Here is a 12,657-nt window from a genome sequence, read left to right as displayed (position 1 = left end):
CATCACACTTTAAATCTACCTGTGGTTAGCAGATACTCAATCTGAAACAAGTTCATGGGGTTTTTTTGAGAATTCTAGTTGAACCATTCAGAGAATTCAGTTACAAATTATCTGAGCTTGGACATCACAGAGTATAAGCAAACCAAACAACAGCAGATAGTTATTGATACATAAGCTGAACAATCAACCTGGCGTAACAAACTTTTGAAACTGACTGCATTACAACAAGCGTGAAGTACCTTTTTTAACCCATTACAGAAGCTGGGCTTTATTTTCTAACTTACTGTCCAAGCCAGACTTCAGGTTGATACAAGTCTGTACACAGCACGTAACCAACAGTTACTGCTTGCTGATGCACATGTAAACCAGATGACTCGGGGAATAAAAAAAGACAGGTCTAATGCATTTTATTTCACTAAAGGATTCCCCTGACAGAAGAAACATTCTCAGCTGATAACCCACTATTTTCCTTGCCTCCAGTAAGTGAAAAAGCTGTTGTGCATACACTAGCCACACTCACAAGGCACTGCCTGTTATTGCCAGCTTTATGTAAACATTGCAAAGAATATTCTGAACTGTTTTTCTACGTTCAGTATTTTCCACAATAACTAATATATTCTAAGCAACCACTCAGAAGGATGAACCTAATGAAAGATCACTTAAACATCGGTTCTTCCCTCACTTGAAATCTTAAGTCCAAGACCTTTCCTCCTGTTCACACTGTGTTCCAGTGGACAATTTCACACGCTCTCAATGCCGCAGTGCTTTCCAGAACTCAAAACCTCCATACCAAACATTATATAATTAGTACACGAAGTGCTTCAAAGTCAAGGCCACTAATAATTAGTAACATGTTCTGAACACCGATGGCACTAGACAGCAAAGGGCTAGTGAGAACCAGCCAAGGTTTTCCCTCCTGGCACCTTTGGTGTGGGAGGGATCTCTGGACATTTAAGAATTCGGAGACGGCCTCTTTGCGCGAATGAGAAAGTGAAGGGTGCTTTAGGTGACTAAGGAAAGGGCAGAGGCCAGAGCCCCAGTTCTCTCGTAACAAGCAAGAGCAACGAAGAGAGAGGCTGGAGCTATGGCAAAAGACAGTCCAGCTGAATTCCCTTCGAACTGGAGGGCTGTGCAGGGCCGTGCAGCAGCCCCCTGGAAGCACAGGTACACCCTCCCGTCCGGGTGAGTTAAGGAAGTGCAGAAAGCTCCCGACGCCGTTTCCACCGCACCCCGCTCCGCGGGTCAGAGCTGGAGCGAGCATCCCCGCGGACAAAGGCAGGATGTCCTCACCCCGGACCAAGTCCGGCGCGGCCCCGGCAGGTCCCCCGGGGGCAGCCCGGTCCCCTCCGGCGGCCCGCACCGGCAAGTCTGGCGAGGACAGCGGCCCCGGGCCTAAGGCAGCCGCCGCCGCGTCCCACCGCCGCCTCCTGCGGCCCACGGGACACCGCGCGGGCGGTGGGGAGCCCTCGGGGCCAGCCGCTCTCGGGCCCCGCCGGCCCAGGCCCAGCGAAGCGAGCCCGGGCGGCCGCGACCGCTGGCATCGCTCGACGCCGGCAACGGCCGCCCGTTCCCCGCCGCCACCGTTCTCCGTGCGCGCCCCCGGGGCCTCACCTCACCCGCGAGCGGCGCGGGGGCAGCCGGGAGGCGCCGGGCTCCGTCAGCGGCCGCCACCGTATTTCGAAAGATCCGCCATTTTCACCCCGTCACCGCCGCCCCCCGCGGCCCGCCCCCGCCGCACCTGCCCCCGCCGCGCCGCGCCGCCCCGCCCCGCCGCCGCCGCCCGCGGGGTGCCCTCCCCCCGGGCCAACCCGCCGCCAAACCCCAACCGCTTCCGGACCGGCAGGGATAGGGGGCGGCGGCAGCGCCGCACGGACCCCCAGTCCGAGGAGGCAGCCTCGCCGCCAGCCCCCCGGGTCCGTTTTAACCCCGCTACTCCGCCGCGGGTACGAGCGCCACTGATCTCGGCGACCAGCGGTGAAGAGACCCGCCGAGCGGGCATGCCCCGCGGCGGAAGAGAGACCGGGACAGCTGTGCCCACAAGCCCGCGGAGGTCGGTGGGGCCGCCCCAGTGCCCGCCCCACCGCGGGGAGCGCTCCCGGCGGGGCCGGGCCTGTGCCTTCCCGGCGGGAGGCGGCTGTCAGTACCCCGCTGCTCCCTCCCGGGCTCCGTCGCTCCCCGCCAGCAGCAGGGCCGCACCCGCACCCCCTTCTTCGTCCTCCCGCCACTGCTTTCCCGCCCCTCGCACTCACCGGGCGGGCGGGCGGGCGGTCTTCTTCCTCCTCCGCCGCCGCTACCGATGCTGCTGCCGCCGCCGCACGCCCTCCGCGCCCGGGCCGCCGCCGGCCCCCTCCCCTCCGCTACGGCGCCTGGCGGCCGCGGCGGCGGACAGCGCCCGCGATGAAGCCGCCGTGTTTGTTCAAAATCACGCGCCCCGCGCCATTCCCCCGCCGCATCCCATAATACTGCGCCGCGCCGCCCGGGCCGCCTGCTTCCGGGACCGAGCGCGCCACGGAAGGCGGACCTAGGCGTGCTGCGCGTTGAGGCCTCCGACTCACGCCCGGGCCCGCGCGCGGTTATATACGTTATATATCTCTCTTTACGTGCCGCCCCGCGGCCCCGGGAGGAGGCGTGCGCGGGGGTCGCCCGAGCTTCATCCCCGCGGCCGGGCTCTGCCCGCCCGGTCTCCGCCACGCGAGCGCGCCGCGCGGCGGCCCCTCTAGCCCGCCGGCGGCGCGGCTCTATGGTAGGAGGAGGTCTGCGGCGGGCGACGAGGACGGCGGCGGGGCGGCGAAGATGGCGGCCGTGGTGAGGCAGGACCTGGCGCAGCTAATGAACTCCAGCGGCTCTCACAAAGACCTGGCGGGCAAGTGAGTGGCGGGCAAGCGGGTGCCATGGCGGGGCGAGGCGGGTGGGGGGCCGCTGGGGTTACGGGTGCTGCGGGGGGGGGGGGGGGGCGTGGGAGGCTGCCGCGCCCTGGGCGCTCTCTTGCCCAGCGGCCGCGGTTCTTTAAATAAAAAAGAGAAAGATTTCACCGCATGTTTCTGTCATTTTAAATTTATTTTGCGTTTCTAACGGCGGCTTGCTCTGTGCCGGCGGTGTCCTTGTGCAGGCTCCCGCGCGGGGCCTTAGCCCTTCTGCCCGCCGCCCCTCAGAGTTGGACTGCCTGCCCGTCGGCTGCGCGAAATTGCTATCTTGATATGTCAGTAACTACGTTATTATTGTTAATATTTTCGTTAGGTGGGTGTTTTGGATGGCAAACCTTGGGGTTTGAGCTACTCGCAGTGCGGTGTGGCACACAGATTTTCTGTCCCCCGGGGATTCAGTCAGATGTCCATCAGTCGACTGAAACTCTTCGAGTCCCTGTCCCGTTGCTTATTTTGTAGAGGGATTTCGTCACTTTTAGGAGTTTTGTGTAAAAACTTGGAAACGTTCCCCTCAAAACACGGCTTCGGCATGAATGTAGTACTTCATCAGTATTGCACGCGCTGAGGTTGTGGCCTCGGTGACATTTGATTAGCTTTATGAAGCATGAAAACTGGAGTTGCTCTTTTTGCAGGATTAGACTCTTTAAAATGCATAGTCTGAGCTTGTGTTTGTGTCAACTGGCCGTAACATGCTACTTACCTCCCACTCCCAACACTGTTTCTCATTCTCATTGAATATGGCGTTTTGAACATTTGACTAACTTTACTATCTTAATACACCAGTGATATAGTTTTCATTACTTTTTCTGTGCACTATTCTAGGGACATGATTGTTGGTTTTTTTTAACCTTTAAAATTGCACGTATATTTGCAGATAACAAAATGGTGAGCTATGTTGTCTGAGAATCTAGTCCTAGGATTTGAAAAGCCAGATGCCAATTCCAGAAGAATGTTCCTGACGTTTAAGCACAAACACTTTGGATAATTGCGACTTCAAAGATATAGAAAGATGCTAAGAAATGTGCCCTATGAGTGATGTTTTTAATTTTTTTTTTTTTTTTAATCCGTGGACAGATACCGTCAAATATTGGAAAAAGCCATTCAGCTGTCAGGCGTGGAACAACTTGAAGCTTTGAAAGCTTTTGTAGAAGCAAGTAAGTGCATCTGGTACAATTGGTTGCACACTGAGTGAAGGCCGGAGGTCTGTGGGATTGCATATTTGTTAGCTCTGCGTCAGGCTACGTAAATACGTGATATTTTTGTCCTGTTGGAACTCAGACACAACTAGAAGAGGTGGACCGTTACTGCCACGTTCAGAAGTTAAGGGAAAATGGACTTGTAACTTTGCAACCTGTCAGCGTGATGGTGTCAGAAGGTGAAAACATAAAGTAATCGCTGTTGAATGCTAAAATTGATACTGGATGCCAAGTGGTATTTAAACTAACAACCCCCTTCTTCCGCCATTTCAACTTAGTGTGAAAACTGTCAGAAGAAGTGGTTAGAGTTTTTTAGTGTTGTATTGAATGTTTGGCTTATTGAATACCTCTATAAATTATACCTGTTGTAATTTTTCTAAGTTGAGTATAAACTTATTGAAATTTAGCCTAAAGGTTTACTTTGTCCGAGATGTTTCAGCAAATGAGAGCAGTGATTCAAAATGAAATGTCTTTCTAAACTGTAAATCAAAGTGAGAAGTTCATTATTATCTGTCAGAGGTTAGAACTCTGGTGATCCCTAGTGTAAACAAACTGTTTCTGAGACGAAAAAAATTCACCTTTTAACAACAAAAAAACCCTCATTCACTTGGATACAGATTTAAAAAGCTTGAAATATTCAAATTTAATATAAATGATCACTTACAGTGAAGGCACTGACAAGCATTGCATCCATCTTGTGTTTTTCTTCCATGGGTCTCTGAACCAGTGGTGAACGAGAATGTCAGTCTAGTGATCTCACGTCAGCTACTGACAGACTTCTGTACACATCTTCCAAGTCTTCCTGACAGCACGGCCAAAGAAATTTACCACTTCACTTTGGAAAAGATACAGCCTAGAGTTATTTCATTTGAAGAGCAGGTGAGAGATCAATGATGAGGCGGTTTTGGTTTGCAGGCTTGGCTTTATTCTTTTTCTCCTTATGTGCTGACTATTTTAAGTCTTTGAAAAAGCTGTTCGAAACAGAGTCCAAGTTTTTATTCTTATACATGCAAAACCCGAGCTAAATTCAGAGAGTATTTAGGAACGTGCAAAGAATACAGACTGTCTCTTCATCGTGATGCTGGGCATGTAATTGCTCTGCTACCAGAAAATGGCTTCTTACAATGAAACAATTCTTGAGCTACTGGAGGTACTGTTGAGAGGCAGACTGGTGCTCACTGTATTGCATTTTAACCAACTAGTGGAACAGACAGGTGATGTAAAGAGAGAAGCATCTTGACAAATAGCTTTTGTTTCAAAAAAAATATGTGTGTGTTTTAGCCGTAATCATTTTACCAGGAAAAAAAGTTGTCTTGAAATCTCCGTTCTAGATAACTACTGAATGTGCTGCAGTTCTTTTTCAACTCAGTTCTTGCTTTTGCTGTATGAGTATTCACCATCATTTCAGAGTTCTTAGAGCAAACGTATATAAAAAGCCTTTAGGATCTCGTACGTGAGAAGAAAAGCAAGGCAGTTTCTGTCATGATTTGTATTTGCTTCTCTTTTGTCTTTTTGAGCAGTTTTTACTCTAAGTCTTAACTGAACATGCTTGCCTAGATGTTATAATGATTACGCATAAATTAAATCCAAGACATCAGATGATTTTTTTTAACCACACTTCTGCTTACAAAACCCAGATTGTAAGCACTGATATTTTACCTGCTGATGGCTGCTCTACAAAGTAGAAGTTTCTGCATTAGTATCTAATCATAGTTCACCTCGTTCATTTCTCACAGGCGTGATATGAGGTATAAATGCAAGAAACGGCTTGTGAGTCTTGGTGTTCCAGTTCTCAAAACCCTTGTTTTGTCTTTTCAAAAGCTTTATAAAAGGTTACTACTTATCGCTCCCTGAAGATAAACTCCATTTATCTTGTCAGAAGCTTAAGTGGAAATGCTTCAAATCAGCACTCCTATTGAAAAAGCTTGGTATTAAAGCTTGATGCAGAAGTCTCACATAGGACTCCTCATGTGGGAGGAGTTGCATGCGTGCAGATTGCCGTTGTCTGTGAAGCTGGGGCATTGGTTGAGGGGTTTTGTGAAATGAAGAACAAATACTGTAGAAGTTAATACAGAACCATTCAACCTTTATAGTGTTTGCTATTGATTTTATTGTTTAGGTCGCTTCAATAAGGCAACATCTTGCATCAATCTATGAGAAAGAAGAAGACTGGAGAAATGCAGCACAAGTATTGGTGGGGATCCCTTTAGAAACAGGGCAAAAGTAAGTACTGTGCTAGACACAGTTCTGTAGTGTTAAATATACTTGCTGCCTTTGTACTTAACTAGACCAGTGAGTGAGAATTCTGGGGCTGCTTATTTTCCCAGAGTTTCAGTAGTTCAAGCCAGAACTACTGCAAGATGCCAAAAATATAGCTTGATGACTGTACATTACAGTAACAGTTTAGTGGGTCAAAATACTGTACCAGAAGTTTTGCACTGTTTATTAATCTTGTTGATAAACAGCCCTTTTGATAGTATTTTACAAAAATGCTAAGGTTGTTGAAAGATTCTTGAGAGGTGGCAGTTCTACCATGTGTTCACCTTTACAATTCAAAATTAAGACATACTTAGAAATTGGATAGTTGAGGTTTTTTGAGGGGTTTTCTCTGACTGTCCTTTCTATCCTCTTTCTCTGTATGTATGTAGAAGGAATTGCTGTAGATTTTAGAATCATAGAATGGTTTGGGTTGGAAGGGACCTCAAAGATCATCTAGTTCCAACCCCCCTGCCATGGGCAGGGACACCCTCCACTACACCAGGTTGCCCAAAGCCTCATCCAGCCTGGCGTTGAACAATTCCAGGGATGGGGCATCTACGGCTTCTCTGGGCAATCTGTTCCAGTGCCTCACCACCCTCAGAGTGAAAAATTTCTTCCTTATATCTAATCTAAATCTCCCCTCTTTCAGTTTAAAGCCATTTCCCCTTGTCCTGTCACTACATGCCCTTGTAAAAAGTCCCTCTCCAGCTTTCCTGTAGGCCCCCTGGAAGGCTGGAAGTGCTGGAAGGCTGCTTTTGCTATTTAGCACTTATTTATTCCACTGCAAGTTTGCTTCTTAACTCAAATGGCTCACCACTTATGGCATACTTTCAATCCACTATAAAACCAGGTTATTAGAATGTACATTTGTGTCTTAGTGGACAGCATTATTTCTACCTGGTGTTTGTAGGAGCCAGTTCTGTATTGGCATTCATCTCAAATTTCCTTACCCTGAACAGAGAGCACTAATTTTGCTGTTAGGGAGGAAGAAAGCAGGGAAAGCAAATGTTGCCAAATGCTTAAGAATCGTGTGTTTAGAACAGCTAAGAGCAAGGTTAGTTGTGGAGCAAATCTGAGCACTTGCTTTTCTGTTTTTCTACAGACAATACAATGTAGATTATAAACTGGAGACCTACCTGAAAATTGCCAGGCTGTATCTGGAGGATGATGACCCAGTTCAAGCAGAAGCTTATATTAATCGAGCTTCCCTGCTTCAGAATGAATCAACTAACGAACAGCTGCAAATCCATTATAAGGTTGTCTAACTTGATTTATTGCTTTCTCTTTCAAAAGAGAGAAGATTCCACATTGAGGTGTTTTTATGCAATGCCACTAAAACTTTCACAATGAGAAAACAGACAAAGGGAAAAGCATCTAAATGGTTTTGGGATCTCGAGAGCCACGTCTTAGCAATAATTAAACAGCTCATTCCTTGTGATTTGGAGATAAGTCTACGAAGGTTCCTTAATTGCGAGCTTTACTGATTGAAAATAAAACTTAGGCTTCAAAACATTTGAAAGATTGTTGAAAATATCATCTCCACCTTTGTCTGTAAATTGAAGAGGGGGAAAAAAAATCACATCCTATATTAGGGACAGTGGAAGTCATGTCCCATCCTCCCTAGTAGTTAAATAGTAAGTCCTATCCATAAACGTAGCTATGAGTCTCAGTCTCAGTAAAGTAACTGCTGGCCTTTCTGCTTATTTCTGGGTTTACTGTGTACATTGTTCCTACACTAGTTCATCAAACCATTTTAGTAACTGGTATGAGCAGTGATAACTATAGTATGGCAGTACCAATCAAGTGTGGCTGTGTTTAAAATTCTACAACCTAAACCAGATGTGCTGTGAGGTGTAACTCAGAGTGTGATGGTTTTGGGTTTTTGTTGGCTTTCCCAACCATGGGAAAACCCTCCGTGCTATGTTTTAAATCGTGCACTCAGTTGGAAGTGTAAATGTTTTCTGTAAGCATTAGGAAAGCACAAAAGGAAGGGAAAGAAGAAATACCAGATGCTGTTACAGCTCTGAAAGGGAAAAGCAAACACTGGAAACATAAATTGCTACCTAAGTGCTAGCTGTCAACGGCAGTAGTGAAGGGGAAGCTTCTGTAAGTACAATATCAGTTGTACAATATTTGGTTTACTTAGTTTCTGATGTTTAGACATTTGCAATGTTCAGCGTGTGAGTAGCAGTGGAAAATGCCCTTTTAGTTGCTCTCCATGATACTTTACCAACAGCTTTACAAGTCAAGATAATCGTTGGAAGACACAGATATCTCTAGGCTGCAGTACACCAGTATTTATGGGAGCTGTCACTTGATAGTGTGGCAGTTTATACACATGTATATTTTAAAGCCACCCCTGTTAGTTTCATTTCTCTGAGATGTACTTTCTGTCTAGGTTTGCTACGCTCGAGTTCTTGATTACAGAAGAAAGTTCATCGAGGCTGCCCAAAGATACAATGAGCTCTCCTATAAGAGCATAGTACATGAAACTGAGCGGCTGGAGGCATTGAAGCATGCTTTGCATTGTACTATTTTGGCATCAGCAGGTAAAATACACGTTACGTTTTTGTGGGAAAGATCCAACACTGGTATTTCCTATCCCCCGAAGCAAATTGCATTCCTTGTAGGGAGGGATCTTCTCACTAGGATTTGGTGAGGAATCCAAAGTTGTGAACACGGTGTCAGAATTACCCGTTGGCATACTGTTAACTCAGAGCTGTATTACGTCTGTGTCTTTGCCAGTGATAAGGTGGCGTTTTGGCTAAAGATGCAGAAGATAATCAGTGGCAAACACTGTTTTGGAACTGAACACAACCGAGTTTCTTCTTTGGTAGAGCTTTGTTGGTTAATTGCATGTATCGAGGAAAAAAAGATCATAACTTTCTGTTGTTTACCTCTAAATATTCAATGATTTGGTGATTGTTTATGAGGATTCTTCTTGACCCTCCTAGGACAACAGCGTTCTCGCATGCTTGCTACACTCTTCAAGGATGAGAGATGCCAGCAGCTTGCAGCCTATGGGATCTTGGAAAAAATGTATCTTGACAGAATTATCCGTGGAAATCAACTGCAAGAGTTTGCAGCTATGCTAATGCCTCACCAGAAAGCAACTACAGCTGATGGTATGTGTTTCTCGAAAGCCTCGTAATGCTAGTTGTTCATCCACAGGAGTTAGATTTGCTCAATGCAGTCAAGAAGTGTGATGGAGAAGAATTTAGTATTGCTTATATAACCTTGCCTCATACTTTGAGTCTCTGTCCTTTTGAGCTTCTCCAGTTCTAAGGCACTGTTATAAACAGGATGCCTAGAAACATATGACATGCATGTGAATGGTCTGTGTTCTTCCTGAAACCTCTGAACACTGAGAATGTGAAGTAATGGCTTCCGTGGAACCCTAAACACACTGATCTCGATTTTCTAAATAAGAATATTGCAGTGGAAGAATACATGAAATACAAGTACCTCTTAATCAGGAAACCTTGCTAATGAACAGTACTTGTTGATGAAGGACAAATTAACAACTGCGTGTGAAGTGAAAACTGGTTAAAGGTACTTGCTAACAATAAGCTGCAGTCCTTTCCTTGGCTCAGTTTGTTTATTTATAACCTGTACTGTTTGTCTATGTAAGTTAAGGAATGTTTAATAATGTGCTTATCTTCAACTAGAGCTTAAGGGGCAAATGAGTTAAATTGTTAAACCAAGAAGAGAGAAACTAGATGAGGTTTATCACTGTACAAGCACAATAAGAGAGAGGTTAACTGTACCCCTAAGAGCTGTAATGAACAAAAAAAGTAGCAATGATCTTTCCATTTGGTAAGCTAGGAGCTGATCAGAGGAGGTCAAACTCCCTCAGTTCAGTAGTTGAGTCTTGTAGCAAACCCAAGGGCTCCACTTGATTATTCTAGAAATTAAATAAAAGGGTTTAAGCTACCTTTCTTAAAATCAACCCCGTGACATCCTTGTCTTTTTATTCACTTTCTTCTGCGTAGCGTTAATGCTGATGCAAGGCAGATGCATCTGGACCTTCTGCACTTGTAACCCATGGGGGAAAAAAGCCCTTTCCATCAGCTCTACGGTATAAACCAAGTATTTCAATCTTATAGTAATGGATTTTATCTAACCCCTAAGGTTCCAGTATCCTGGACAGAGCTGTTATTGAACACAATTTACTATCTGCAAGCAAACTTTACAACAACATCACTTTTGAAGAGCTTGGAGCGTTACTAGAGATCCCTGCAGCTAAGGTATCAGTTTTCTACATTTCTTTGTGAAAACGAGGAGCATCAGAGATGTGCGAAAATAGCTGTGGTAAATATTAGGAAAATTAGTTCAATATTAGGAAATAATTAAATATTCCGTATTTTGAGGAAGGTTAAACATCTGGCACGTCTTACGAGAAGGAAAGGTACATGATGTGGAATGAACAATAGCGGAGTTAGATGGCGCTAACTAGATGTATATCTAATCATTTCGTAATTAGTGTTGTATGTAGGTTCCCCCAAAACAGGGGGAGATGTTGAAAAACCCACAAGGACTATGAAGTCTTACTGATTTTTTACTTCTTTCAGAATGGAAGAAGTCTCTAACATTTCTCTCTTCATTATTTCAGGCAGAAAAGATAGCTTCTCAGATGATAACTGAAGGTCGCATGAACGGATTCATTGATCAGATTGACGGAATTGTTCATTTTGAGAGTAAGTTTGACCACAGGAATTTATTTTTTTAGCACCATTCAGAGTGAGCTTTTTGACTTGCTGCCTTACAGGATAAGAAAATTAATTCTCTTAATACTTTCTGTATTATTCCGTAGCAAGTGAGCTTGCTACGTCTTGCTGTGGCCAGGAGGTGGCAGTTTGCCTTAGTGCCGGACCACGCTTCGCCCACCGTCCCTCTAATGCATAGAATCATAGAATCGTCTGGTTGGAAGAGACCCTCAAGATCATCGAGTCCAGCCGTTCACCCTGCACTGTCAGGGTCCCTAAACCATGTTCCTCAACACCAAATCTACACAATTTTTAAACACCTCCAGGGATGGAGACTCCACCACCTCCCCGGGCAGCCTGTTGCATTCCAAAGCATTCGCTTTCCCACAAGAAAGTGTGAATTTATTCCATCAGTCTTCTTGTAGGACCAGGTTCACTAGGAAGTTCTCTGTTCAATTCTACTTTGCAATGCAGAAGTTTAGGCTTGTAACAGACAGCCAAAATCAGAAATGATCATGATGTAGCTGCAAGGAAGCCTTCCTCTTGAGTTAGGTGAGGGCAGTGCTAGAAGAAAAGGTTGCAGTTGGAAAGGCTTTTGCAAATTCAAAAGTTCCCAGTTCCTTAGGGAATTGCTAAGATTTGCTTTCTTTTGTATGAATTTTTCTGTTTGTTTTCAGCTCGTGAAGCTTTGCCAACTTGGGACAAGCAGATTCAGTCGCTGTGTTTCCAGGTTAACAACCTGTTGGAGAAGATAAGTCAGACAGCCCCAGAATGGACAGCGCAGGCAATGGAGGCCCAGATGGCTCAGTGACTGTGCAGCCCTTGTCTGAATGGAGGCAATCAACTGCCTGCTCTGCTGGAAGAAGGGAACCGAGTAGGACTGTGAACCAAATGAATAACCCACCTTCATTTTCACACCTTCTGCTTTCACTCTGGCTTAGGACGCAATTAGGTGATACCATGTTTGGTGTGAGAGCTCCTCAGTTCTCTGAGCATAGAAAGATGCTGTTGCTGCCTCTGCATTGCACTCTACTGTCCTGAAGGCTGTGGTTCCCACATAGAAGAAGCTCTAATGTCTGCAGCAAGCTTTGGGTTTGGTTTATTTAATTTTATTTTTTTCCACTGTATTGCTGTAGCTTTGTAGCCCATTACTTCCTATATACTAGTCCTGCGGTGAAAATACAAGTGCCATGTTTCTTTTACTTGTAATTATTCTAATAAAGGCTGGAATGAGCCCCTTGGTTTAAGTGTTGCAGGGATTTGTTTGTTTTTTTTTTTTTTTCTTAAGCATTAACTCAAAATAAGTTGAATTTTTGGAATTGTCAGTTTCAGCCCCTGAAAATGTTAAATGAAAAATTTCCTTCTTCTCTAAAACTCAAGTCTGAAATCTCTACTGAAGGAAATACTGACCCTTCTTCTCCGTTGGTGCAGCAGGGCACAGTTATCTGTGCTGAGAGATGGGGTAAAACCAGTGTTCCCAAAAGAGCTAGTTGCAATGATACAGTAAGTGGTGAGAACATAGCACATGCCAGGTAAGGTAAACCAAGCATGCTCTTTGTTTTATTTTCTAGG

General features: G+C 45.7%; 2 protein-coding genes across 5 annotated transcripts in view; one reads left to right on the top strand and one right to left on the bottom strand.

Annotated features, from left to right (window-relative positions):
• LIN54 (lin-54 DREAM MuvB core complex component) overlaps positions 1–2,258 on the bottom strand; it is a 43,771-nt gene extending 41,513 nt beyond the window's left edge. Inside the window, exon 1 of one of the 2 annotated variants that reach the window (XM_086612478.1) lies at positions 2,250–2,258. The gene's annotated coding sequence lies outside the window, so the exon portion shown is untranslated. Of the gene's footprint in view, positions 1–1,611; positions 1,659–2,249 lie in introns of those variants that run through there. The other variant, XM_086612475.1, reaches the window with a different exon arrangement.
• Positions 2,259–2,744: 486 nt separating this feature from the next.
• Positions 2,745–12,337, top strand: COPS4 (COP9 signalosome subunit 4). Of its 3 annotated transcripts, none has more exons than XM_086611838.1 (10): positions 2,745–2,867; positions 3,999–4,078; positions 4,848–4,999; positions 6,240–6,343; positions 7,482–7,635; positions 8,778–8,928; positions 9,313–9,504; positions 10,511–10,626; positions 10,992–11,076; positions 11,763–12,337. In XM_086611838.1, the coding sequence occupies exons 1-10, from the start codon at positions 2,794–2,796 to the stop codon at positions 11,894–11,896; spliced, it is 1,242 nt and encodes a 413-aa protein (XP_086467964.1). In that variant the 5' UTR covers positions 2,745–2,793; the 3' UTR covers positions 11,897–12,337. The 3 variants fall into 3 exon arrangements, with proteins under 3 accessions (XP_086467964.1, XP_086467962.1, XP_086467963.1); XM_086611836.1 differs by having other exon boundaries at positions 2,762–2,867; positions 9,334–9,504; XM_086611837.1 differs by lacking the exons at positions 2,745–2,867; positions 3,999–4,078 and adding an exon at positions 4,087–4,299 and having other exon boundaries at positions 9,334–9,504.
• Positions 12,338–12,657: the final 320 nt, after the last annotated feature.

Source organism: Tauraco erythrolophus, chromosome 5, assembly GCF_009769465.1.
Source record: "Tauraco erythrolophus isolate bTauEry1 chromosome 5, bTauEry1.pri, whole genome shotgun sequence".
Lineage (NCBI taxonomy): Eukaryota > Metazoa > Chordata > Aves > Musophagiformes > Musophagidae > Tauraco > Tauraco erythrolophus.
This window is presented reverse-complemented; position numbering and strand designations above follow the sequence as displayed.